Source organism: Hyposmocoma kahamanoa, unplaced genomic scaffold (genome assembly GCF_003589595.1).
Source record: "Hyposmocoma kahamanoa isolate Upper Pololo Valley unplaced genomic scaffold, ASM358959v1 169, whole genome shotgun sequence".
Classification (NCBI taxonomy): domain Eukaryota; kingdom Metazoa; phylum Arthropoda; class Insecta; order Lepidoptera; family Cosmopterigidae; genus Hyposmocoma; species Hyposmocoma kahamanoa.
The window spans coordinates 725,550-738,125 of NW_020653611.1; the positions used below are offsets into that span (position 1 = coordinate 725,550).

The window sequence follows — 12,576 nt, forward strand, 5'->3', positions numbered from 1 at the left end:
GTTCAAAATTGAAGGTAAAAAAAGTCTACGAATCCGCCCTGCTTCCCTATACCTCTCAAATTAGTGTGCCTTATTCTATAGAAGTAGCGCATAAGCAGGTAAAAAGTTATTGTAAAAAATAGATTTAGTCGCTACGTCTGTCGTTTTAAAATTACAAGAATGCTTTATCGTTCACATTGTAATAAATTTATTCCCGCGACACCGTTTTTAAATTTAGAGGCCATGCCTCGTCGCTTCAATCTGATGGCGCTCAGAAAACGTCGTGAATTCGTAACAAAATTATTTATGCTTACTCTCTTTGTTTAGAAGATAATTTAAGTTATACTTTGACATAATAAATCTGGTTGGTCTAGGACTCCCATTTTGCATATCACATGGCCATTGTTAAATATGCTTTTCCCGTTTGCTCATCATTAGTCATCTAGCAATAAATAGGTACGATTGTTTTTTTGCATTGGAATTGGATGTTGGATAAATAATATTATATAAGAAACAGATTACTTTTACCAAATACGCCATGTACGGAATTTATCTTCGATGACGGAGTTTGCTTTAATAACTAATATTAGCGCCATCTGTTGGTGTCTTAGTTTCCAACAGATCTGAAATAAAAAGTAATCCATTTCGAATAAATGCGACGCGCCCGGTGACGGCCATGCGACCCAACAAAGCTTAATTTTATTTTGCTACTTATAGTTTGCAGACAACTGATAATTCTATATCTAAAATTTAGAAATAAAGTACAGAATAGTATAAAACTGAAACTTGTGAAACAAAAACATACAATTAAATTACCACCCGATAACGACAATGACGTACCTAGTACATTACTGGTACTGCGTGAAGGTACTGGTATACTAGGTACAGGTACAAGTAGGTACTGGTACTGGGTCAAGCTTGACACTTAAGACTTAAATCCAACTTTATATCGCTCACGATAAGAACGGTTCAAAGTACAAAGTGTCAAGCTTGATTTGCTCTTGATTGAACGTACCTGTTCACAAAAGTCAAATCGACAACAGTCGATACCACGACACAACAGACGATAATAAGAAAAAAAGAAAAAATGGCGGGCTTTTGAAGTGGTTATTTTTATTCTAAGTATATTATAAAGAAAAAACGAAGAAAGATGTAGAGATGAAGTAAGTTAGAACTATATTCCTTATCTTAAACCAAATTACAAAAGACTTTGTCCTGAAAAATTCCAATAATTACGAATTCAAAGTTTTGTTCAAAGTGATTGAAGATAATGAATGTGATTTGTGAAAGTGAAAACATAAATATTGACTCCCACCGTTTAAGACTATTATTTAAAAAAAACCCAAATAAGTAAACTAAGTTATTTGAGAGAAAGTGAACACATAATGTATAAGAACAACGAGGGAAAATATTACTGAGGATCCCGACAATTAAACGAAGACATGGCTCAAAGGACTTGTATCCAAGCCAACTCTTAGTTAAAAAAGAAAAAAGAAAAAAACGCGGAATCGTGTTTATCAATTTTATTTTTTGTCTTTACTTGCTAAGAGGTATTTAGTAAAAGTGATTTATTGTATTTACTAATTTGTTTATATATTTGGAGTAATATTAATTTAATGAGCTATACAACCATACAAAGAAAAAATATAATAGTATGAAAGTAACTGTTACTTTAAAAATGAGTCACATACTCTAATGCAGAGTCATACAATTGTCAAACAGTCAAAGTTAGTAACTCTTATTAGTTTGTGGTCAAAGTCAAAGTCAATCATGGAAGGAAGGAGTTTGTCATCCTCGATTTTGGAAGAATTTTTCCTGTAGTAATGTGACTTTAGGTGGGTAATAAGAGCTTGAGGGAAAACACGTTAACCCCATGACTTAATGTGCAGACAAGAACAGTGGTAACTGCGTTAGTGTATCAAATTGATTGTTTTTAAGTGTTTGTTTAGCTTTATTACTTCATCATGTTATTGTACTGTGGGTTGTTATTGATATGTTTGAACTGCGTGAGAACTACAGAATACGCTTATGATTATGGATTAGATAATAGTGCGACCGAATGGAATCAGAGGTTTTCGTACTGGCCATCATTTCATAATGCGTTGGCGAGGTTACAGAAGCGGGATCTGGAATCAGTTGGTGGCCAGAGCGAGGGAGGCAGCGTGCAAAACAGTCCACCAGCCGTGAACCCTCCCTCGGTTCATCCCACACCAATAAATAGCACGACAAGTGGTGATACACCCACAAAAACAGTAATACAGAGCACACCAGCACCATCACAACAATCCAGTTTATCAAACGAAATCCCAAGCAATCCTAAAACTGAGTTATCTGGATCACCTAAAGGTAAAAATAATAATAATAATAATGCACACACTCAACATGGCCCCGCACTAGGGAAACCCTGTGTTGCGGGTGCCATGGAGATACATATAGACAACTACAAATAACACCCAAACTCACAAGAGAAATAAATGTAGGCTGTACAAATTTCTCCAGGCCCGGGAATCGACCCTGGAACCTCCGCGTGGCACTCCAGCAGGGTAACCATTTGGCCACGGAGGCAGTTGATATACTTTTTTATATTGATTTAATTGTACATAGTTGTTTTATCTTCCTATAAAAAACTGGTAAAGTCTATTTGTCTAGTATGAGATGTGGAATATTCTATGGTTGGAATATTCTAACAATAAATTACTGCAGATTATTGAAAAGACACCAATAAGATGTAATACATCTATTTTAATTTTGATAGAATTATATATAGTAAAAGCATGTTTGATTATGAATGATTGATTATCAGTTTGTTGTAGATAAATACAATGTCTATGTTAGATTGGTCTTGTTAAAAGCTCCAAATTAAAATGTGCAGTAAGCAGTTAGCCATAATGATTTATTTAATTGGATATCTATATAAGGGTAACACAAAAGGCATTGTTAAATCAGACTTTTTTAAATAATATAATGGTTTCACAGTTATTTTCCTTCCTCATTACACTGATGCATGTAACATATAATATAATAATAATAATAATGCACACACTCATAACATTGTGCTAGGGTAACCCTGTCTCATGGGTGCCAAATAGACAACTACAAAATACACCAAAACACACAAGAGGGAAATTGTAGGCCATTATAATATTTCTACCGGTTCAGAAATCAAACCCGAGACCCCTGCTGGCAGACCTGCATGGTAACCTTGTGTCCACAGTGGCAGTTATAACTATAATAGATATTTAACTTTAATGGAAATGAGATGTTTACTTTATACAACATAGGCAAAACAATTTTTGAAACAATGTAAATAATTTTTTTCTGTCAAAGGTATGGACAACGGCACACCGGACTACACATTTTTGTTCAAAAATCGCTTACAGTGCAATAGAACAAGATACGTCAATGTGTAGCTTGATGTGCTGGTGTGTGTACAAATTACATCCTTTCTGCCAAAACGGAATGATTTGGTCAAGTTTCAATCAACTACAAATTTTTCTAGTAAATGAAACAGTAACAAATGCGCAAGTTACTGAGAATCAAAATGAGACAACCCACAAAACAAATATCACTGCAACGGAGCATGTGTCTCCAACACAACTTGACATCACTCGACCTGGTGTTATGATGAGAGGCGTCATCGTCTTTGGAGGATTTTTACTGCTTGCTGTTGCCTATCTTATATTTTATAGGTGAGTTCAACCTATTTTTGTTAGATTCCTATTAAGATAATGGAAAAGTCTTTCAAAAATGTATCTATGAAAAATATAATAGTTGTCACTGCACATAAACATTCAGGTGTTTTGGTAGATTGATAATGAATATTGAGTGACTAGGATAGGAAAGGCGATGTTTTGATGGTTTGGGTACATAGAGAGAATTTATGGGAAAATGTCTACCACAGCACACATATCTCCAGACTGAGGAAGTCATTAAAAAGCCATGGATTAAAGGTCATAAACGTAAACACGTGTATTTAGAATAGAGTAATGTAAATAAGTGGAGAACGTAAAAGTGATCAGGAGTGTAGCGGGTGGACTGTCATAGTTTGTTATGCCAGTGGAGACCAGCATAATGGTATATATTTGTGTTTATATAGCTCACAGTTGTTTATAACCACTTAAAAAGTCAATGATACTGGGTCAGTGATTCTCTGTCTGCATTGTAACAAATGAGCTAGAGACATCACATGACTGATCATGAAATCACTTTAAATATAGCTTGTACCAGTTGATTATTTAAGAGTTGATTGCAACTGTTACTGTAAAAACAAGATCTTTGTCTTTACTTTTGCCTAATTGGACCAAAATCTACCAAAGTAGAGTGTAGAAAAACTGTTTCAACAACAAGGTAAGTCACTTTGGTGGGACAGCAGCTAGCACTGTGAGCTCTGGATGAAGAGGTCACAGAATTCTTTCCCAGTAGGGCCAGTTAACAAACTGTTCTGTTTTGTGTAGTAACCCTTGAGTTGATTTAATTCCTAATTTGAGACTAGGTAATTGATGTAGTTGTCTAGTACTTTATTGTTATTATATTTGAAGAAATATTATTTGCACCGATGAATGTTGGACCTAAGACTTATTAGGGTGGCTTATCTTTTCTATTACAATACAATAATACAACGATTAACACTTCTTTTACTCAAAGCGTACACGGACTTAATGAACTTTGTTCATCGTACAAGTTGTGGATGTGTTAAATGCTTTTTTAAACCTGTAATACCTTCAACAAAGTTAGTTCTGCATAAAGATTACCAAGTTTAGAATTTAGTGCCAATGCGTAAAAGTGTTTAAACTAGTTGTTTGCACTGTACGGATGGCACGTGCGTTACCGAGACAGGTCCCATTTCTTCGTTTGTCCCATTGTGTTCTAAAGATGAAGCGATAAGACGAATCGGTGCAAATAATATTTTACCAAAAATAACTATACTGTTGACATTTCCACACTTCTGTGTCAAAATAGGTTGCTTAAATCAAGTCTTCACTCTATTTAAGCAACCAATCAAAGGTGATGAGTGTTTTATTATAATCATTAACACAATGCTGGATTCGAACCAACGTCTTCTAGCATGCCGTATCAGACGCTATACCAACTACGCAACTATGCTTATAACAAACTAGTGGAGTAATTTCACATAAAAAATAATTGAATATCAATTCAATAAAAATTCTAAATACAGTGATGAGTCTTGTTAAGATTACTTCTTTGCCATTGAATTCATGTTATAACTTGGCCATTTACACTGCAATCATATGTATAGTTATGTAGTCACAATTAAAACTTCAGGTTTTTTTAAGATGAGAATGTAGTAGTAGGAAAGCGTTTTGTCGAAGAGTTTATTCAGGAAAGTAGGTACTGCCAAAATATCTATTTCTGCGACCAAGCAATAATGTGAGCATATCTGCGTTCTGGTTTTGAAGGGTGAGGTAAAGGTTCGGTGAAACTACAGGGAGAAGGGTTTTGTCAACTTTATGTCTTATGATGGGCGCAGTGGCAGTGCCCTACAGAACATTACGGTTACAGCTCTGAGTGGCACTACAAAAGTTATGGGTAGGTGTGTCGCATACCAGGCGCAAGAACTGTTCGACCTGTCACTGGATAACATCATAAAAAAAGAGAGAATAGCCCTCGTTCTGCCAGGTCCTGCAGTATGCTGACGACGTAGCCTTGTATGTAAGATCAGAATCAGTGCAGGAAGCATCATCGCGCCTCACTTCTGCCTTAACCTATCTGAGCGATTGCCTAGCCTAGCATGGCTTGTTATTGTCGGTTCCCAAGTGCTGTTGTGTTGTATTCTGTAGAAAAAGGAATGTCCCATCCCCATCAGATTTTATGTCAAGGTGACTACATTCCCGTAGATACACATGTCAAATTCTTGGGCATATTTTTGGACTCCAAATTAAGTGGGATTCAACATTTTAACTACATCAGCGGTAAATGTGAGAAAGGTGTTAACGTTCTCCTTGCTCTCGCGGGCATTTGGTGGGGTGCACATCCTTTTACCCAAAAACTGATATATAACGCAATAGTCCGTAGCCATTTGGATTACGGCTCCTTCCTTTTGGATCCATGTAATAAATTACCTCTTGATAAAATAGTTAAAATACAATCCAAATGTCTTCGCATAATTCTGGGCGATTTGAAATCATCCCCGATTAATGGACTTCAAATCGAATGCGTGGATCCTCCCCTTTACCTTCATAGGCAATTCCTCAGTTACAGATGTTGTCGCAGGCAACGAAGGAATCTGCTAATTATAAAACTCCATGTGTGCTCCATAGCTTTAACAAATTCTGGAAACCTTCCCTGCCCAAAGATCAGTTCCCTGGTCTCTCAATATTTAATAGTAATTTTAAATCGCTAATATTTAAACCAGAAGTCATCTTCAATTTTGGCATTAACAAAGATTCCCCTCACGCATCTAAATTGTTAACAGAAAAATTAGGTACCAGATACGAAGGCTGGCTCCCGATTTACACGGATGCCTCTAAATTGCAAGAAGGTGGCGCTGTAGGATCAGCCGTATGGATACCTGCCTACAAACTGCTTCTTAACTTCAAACTCCCCCCGCTAACCTGTGTGCTAATCGGAGAAGCGGTCTCTCTCCTTGAGGCAATCCAGTTTGCTGAATCCCATAATGTGTGTAAAACCATTATCTTTAGTGACTCTCAAAGTTCCCTCCAGGCAATATTAGCAAATCCGTTCCGCGTCAAAAACACGTTCCCTACTATTTTGAAAATCCGAGAAGTATTGTATCGATGCCAACTTAAACCACTTAACATTATCCTAGCATGGATCCCACGGCACTGCGGTATTCCCGGTAACGAAACTGCAGACTTATGTGCTAAACAGGCCACCACCAATGGCTCCCCAATCTATGGTAAAGTTGTCCACCATGATCTCCTCACCCTGGCGCATGACCATCTACTGAGATCATGACAGGTCGATTGGCAAAACACTAGAAACCGGGCAGGTAAATACTACGAGATTAAACAATGTAACCCAAACAAGCCCTGGTTTTTCAAACAAAAAATGTTTACCACCACCATCTGTCGCCTAAGACTTGTCCATCTTGCCAAAATCAGGATAAGAGATACCTCTCTGTGTGAGTGTGGCGTTGATGTTCTTTTTAACTGCCCTAAGCTGAACGTTTCTGTCTACGATTTACTCCCTCAAGATGTCCCTCGTCCAACTAACATAATATGCATCCTCGAGATGTCAAAGCTCTTCCCTTTTACAATTCTAAAAAAATTTTTGACAATAAATCAATTAAAATTGTAAAACGTTCACCTTTTTTGCTTTTTCCTTTTCTTTATTATATCTAATTGTTTATTTATTTTTAATTTCTTTTATAACCCCTGTCGTAACTACACTACTTCCATTGATTCATTAATTTACCTAAAACAATTACTAACAACCCTGATTTATTAGGCTATGCTTTGTGTTGTCCTGTGATGTTGCAACTGTGTGCTTTGTTTTAGATAAACCCGCTTCGAGTCTCACAGACAGCAGTGAGGGTCAAAATATTATTGAAAATAAATCCACTCCTCCCGTATTGAGGCTACGTGACTAATAAATAAAAAAAAAGAAGAGAGAATAGCCTCTTTATAACCGTGCTCATTGTCCATATTTCCACTTAATTTTATTATTAAATGAGATTGTGGCTAAATATTTGCTCATTTAAAAAAAGAACTAACACTTTTGTGTAAATGTTATAGCCATTATCTATGCCCTAAAGTATACATACTTTTGATGTCTTATTTGTGCATTAGATTAGCATACGAGTATAGACGCAGATTCTTTCATACATAGAGCGGTATGTATATGGAAAAAGTATTTATATTGTACTGTAATGTTTTATTTTATGGTACTTTGTGAAATGCATAAATAAGTAAAGCATAAATGAATTTAATTTAAAAATAGTATTGGAGTGTAAGGGTCGTATTCTAGAACTCTATTCAATGCTCAAGTCAGGATTGCACTGGCAACACAAGCACTGGAAATACGACCCTAATGGCAGGGACTCGAGTATGATTTCTAGTGCTTTGAATCATACTCAAGTCCTGATTTGAGTATTGTAGTGAGCAATGAAAATCATACTCAAGTCCTTGCTATTAGGGTCGTATTTTCAGTGCTTGAAATCATACTCAAGTCTGCTCAAATCCTGACTTAAGCATTGAGTACAGTTCTGGAATACGACCCTAAGTTTTGAGTGTTTTAAGTTTTGAGATTATCAGGGCGCGGTTATTTGCACAGGCTGGTTTCTGTACATTTGATGTTGGGTGCTTTCAATCTATTTTGTTGGAGCCAACATGCCATGAGCCGCAAAAATTTTTTATACATGTAGTATTTTGATTTATCTATCTGGATTTTATTAAGTGTTTTTCTTGAGGTATTGTTTTTCTAACGGGGCTGAAATGTTCAGTGACGATCAAAGTCCCTAAATAAATAAAGAGTAAAAAAAAGTTTTGAGATAGTCAGTTTAGTTGTAGCTTTTAAAGTAATGACAAACTTGAACAAATTGTGTTGTATGTAGGTATCAGTTCGTTGTACAGATAGCTGCAAAGCACTTGAGGAAAAGTGGCTTATTTTTTTGCACGGTTATTTCCAAGAACGTTTTTTATTATTATTTAAAATTTTAATAACACTGACCATTATCATTGAATCTACAAGGATATCTGGACGTTTTCGCTTATCACTTGTAAACAAATATGTGTTCAATCTTTGATAATGTTAAATTTAGCTTCAAGCTAATTTGAAAGCTTGTACAACCTGGTAATCGTTACCTGATTTTATACCAATGCAACTCGTGTTATGTAGCGATTCAAATACTTTCTTTAATTTAGTGATACACTTTATAAGGCACTGTGATCTGCCTTATGTCATACAAAGTTGTCATAATTATTATGTAGACACTCACATTGTAATTTGTTTACTATAGTCAATTACATTAGTCACAAAAACAATAAAATATACACGACAACCGGCACATAGAAATATTCGTGAGGTCCGCTGGTTCGTTCCGTGGCTTGGTTGGTATAGTGTCTGCCACGGTAAGCTAAAAGACGTCGATTCGAATCCGGCCGGATCGAAGGAATTTTTTCTGAGTGTTCGATTTTTGTATTAATAATTATAACAAAGTAGTGGGGTAATTTCACAAAAAATGATTGAATATCAATTCAATAAAAATTTACAATAAAATATAATTAGAATAAACTAGCTGGTGCCCGCGATTTCGCCTGCGAGCAGCTTACTGATAGCTTACGTATTTTACCCTGGGGTAATTGGTCAAAAATGCCCAAACACTGTTTACTTCTTACCTAAAGCATAAATATGAATTTCGAGATATGGGTCTTAGTAAGGGTACTGGAGAAATTATATTTTCGCATTACAAAGTTTCATGTCCTATTTCACTCTCATCAAGATTTATTTTGTGACAAAATGTAGCCTATAAGCAGCAGTAGAGCTCCTTGTGAAAGAATTTGTCCAGGGAAGTACTGCCACCTTAGCTATTTCTGCCGCCAAGCAGTAATGTTAGCATTACTGCGTTTCGGTTTAGAAGGGTAAGGGTGCTGGTGAAATGACAGGCACATAGGACTTGTCAACTTATGTCTCAGGGTGACGGGAGCAGTAGCAGTGCCCCTCAGATCTTTAAAGCACTGAGGGGCACTACAACTGTTATGGACAGGCGTGTAATTTAACATCAGGCGCACGGTTTGTGCGTCCCGTCAATTGATATTATTTAAAAAAAGCCTGTATCCTTCTCCAAGGTCCATCAAAGTTCATCAAATTTGGTTCAGCGACTTAGGCGTTAAAACATACCAGACATACAGACAGTTCCATTCTCATTTATAATATTAGTATGAATTTAACAAGTTTATCTAGTTTCAGAAATATCATTGAGGTAATTAAATAATGGTTACTTAAATTCTACACAATTACTTAAATTGAATCATTAAATAATTCATTTCTTTGTGATACACCACAGGTAATAAAGTTGTTACAAGAATGAATTTCGAATCACTGTGATCCACCTTACGGCATACAAAGTTTTCTTAGTTTTAGTAAATCTCTTGCAATAATTTGTAATATTATTATAATCATGCGGTCCAATAACGCAACTTAATACTAATGAAACATAATAACAATAGTAAAAACAATCAATAACAAATTTAATAATATGAAATGTGAATGTTATAAGAAACCTTCATTAGTTCATTAGTGCAGTACCATTCGGTACGAAGTAGTGTGGTTTGCTGTTGAACAGTACAAGATGCGTTTTAAAGGCAATTCACACCAAAACCGCAAATGTTATTTAGCACGTAATTTATCGTATGCCTGTTATTCAATGGGAGTTCGTTAATAGGCACTGCGTGCGTCATGAGCTCGAGTAATTATTCTACGCCTACATGTTAATACAAATGCCATAATTGTCAATAGCCCAGTTTACCCCACGGTTAAACACTTGTAGCCGCAATCAGATACGATTATATCGTAGTTGTTTATTTTCGCACACCAATGAATTATGTTTATTCAAAGCTTGGTTAATATGATTTTTAAATTTTCTATTGTAATAGAATCCGTTTGGCGTTGTTGTAGCAGAACAATTACGTCAAGTAAAATCTGAATCTCAGTTGTGTTTCCTCGCCTTTTTCTGGTTATTCATTGCCACATACATTTATACCATGTGTGTCATACAAGCGTAATTCAGAGCAAGTGTTCTATTCCATGCCTATTATTATAGCCAAGCTCATATTACTGCTTTCTGGTGAAACTACAGGCACACGAGACACACGAGACTTGTCAACTTCAATGTATCATTAAAAATTATGCATCATTGGCGAGAAGTGCTCCTTGGGAATTTGACTTGCCTAGACGCAATACTTCGTTTGTCCAAAGTTTTGTGTAGAGCGATTCCTAGAACTGTTTTCAGGCTAATCTGTCTTTCTACTCGATGGCCTAGTGATTAGCACTGTGGATGGTATATGAGGAGATTCCGAGTTCACAATTTGAGTTTCTAAATTGATTCTGAGTAGTGCCCCAGAGTTCTTTTCGTAACTTTGGTACTCACGCGCTATTTCCTATTGTGAGATCTTACTAGTGGGCGTCTGGCACATTATTACTCCCATGATCTAATAATAAATGTATTTTTAAATGGAAGAGGCAGTATTCCTCAGCAATAGCAGAGACAGCCGGGCTCAGGAGCCGGCGAACGTACATCTGTGCTGGAAATGACTCGCCATAGAAAATTTATTATTAAAGATCATCATTATTAATATTCAATCCGATGTCAAGTGTGATTCGCTGGCTTAAGAAATTAAGGTATTTAGATTAATTTTTGTTCGACCCGTGCTCATAAATTTATTTTTAACAATTTCAGGGGCAAATCCACCAAAAACGATCCTGGTAACAATCATAACTCCAACGATGCCGTCCATTTTCGATACGGCGTCCTCCAATCAGAGGACCGGAGTAACTTAGAACTCTCCCGCGTTCCCCTGACCATGGAGTCTGACGAGGACGAGGATGAAGATCTAGAAATATTCGATTTAGAGCAGAAAAAGAAATCCCTCTCGTACGTCAATCTTCAAACGAACGATGAAGACCTTGTGTTTGATAATGATGATACAAAAGGGAAAGACGACAAAGAAACCCTGTTACTAGATATTGAAGATCCAGCTAATGATACACTAATCAATTGGAGTAACAACGGTAGTAAGTCAATATTATAATTAACTACTAGGCTGTACAAAAACAAAGCATAAATTTTCCGACTTTTGTATTTAAAAGAAAAACGATATTCATTTTGTACAATGATTATTATTACTAATTACTAATTTTTTTTATTCCATATTTTTTCACTGGTATTTTGTCATGGTTACACGCTCCATGGTTACAGCTTCAAAACATTTCGGAGTGCGTATGGACTTTTCAAATTAGTTCTACCCTCACCTCCGTTCCTCCTTTGGTCAACTAGAAAGCCCGTAACCCTCGGTCCTTAAGTCGTTGATACACTACCCATTCTAACCTTAAATAGCCATAAAGGAATTAGGGTTATTTAAGGCTAGAGTGAATAAGCATTGCTTAGACAAACCCTTACAATCGTAGGCAACGTCATCAGGTGAGGTTATGATTAGGCGTGTGTCTATTATTTATTAAAAAAAAATAAAAAACCAAAGACAAAGCGTCGGCTAAATTCACAAACCTCGCACCTCCAGTAAGGTGAACTTTTGAGAAGGAAGAAAAGACGTAATTACAAGAAATAATTATAATCTATATAATTAAAAAAAGAAATTGTATTTTAAGCTTAATAACTCTTCAAGCCCGATATTACGCTTGAAGAGTAAAAACGGAAATACGACGATATCTGTCTACGCTCTTTCGCTGTCAACGGTCATCTTCGTTTTGGTTTTTCGCATGTGTGGTATGAAGCGTGTAACCGTTTCGAAACATCTAAAAAAAAAAAAGAAATCACACAATGATCAGAAACCTGTAATTGGGTAATTGTCAGTTTAGTTTTCTCTTCCTAATTTCGGTGAATGTTCTAGATAATTATCATGCAGTATTATTTAATATTTCACGATAATATACTCGAAAACT

The 12,576-nt window shown here is 36.0% G+C and overlaps 1 protein-coding gene across 1 annotated transcript; it reads left to right on the top strand.

Annotated features, from left to right (window-relative positions):
• The first annotated feature begins 1,826 nt into the window (after positions 1–1,826).
• LOC113225686 lies at positions 1,827–12,181 on the top strand. The gene is made up of 3 exons (XM_026458067.1): positions 1,827–2,325; positions 3,479–3,668; positions 11,357–12,181. Exons 1-3 carry the CDS (start codon positions 1,944–1,946, stop codon positions 11,706–11,708), a joined length of 924 nt encoding a protein of 307 aa, XP_026313852.1. The 5' UTR covers positions 1,827–1,943; the 3' UTR covers positions 11,709–12,181.
• Positions 12,182–12,576: the final 395 nt, after the last annotated feature.

Excerpts from the sequence above, each read along its gene's own strand:
- LOC113225686 (XM_026458067.1), top strand. The coding sequence starts at position 1,944 with ATGTTATTGTACTGTGGGTTGTTATTGATATGTTTGAACTGCGTGAGA. Across the intron at positions 2,326-3,478 it reads GTTATCTGGATCACCTAAAG|TAAATGAAACAGTAACAAAT; the intron begins GTAAAAATAATA and ends AAATTTTTCTAG. Across the intron at positions 3,669-11,356 it reads GCCTATCTTATATTTTATAG|GGGCAAATCCACCAAAAACG; the intron begins GTGAGTTCAACC and ends TAACAATTTCAG.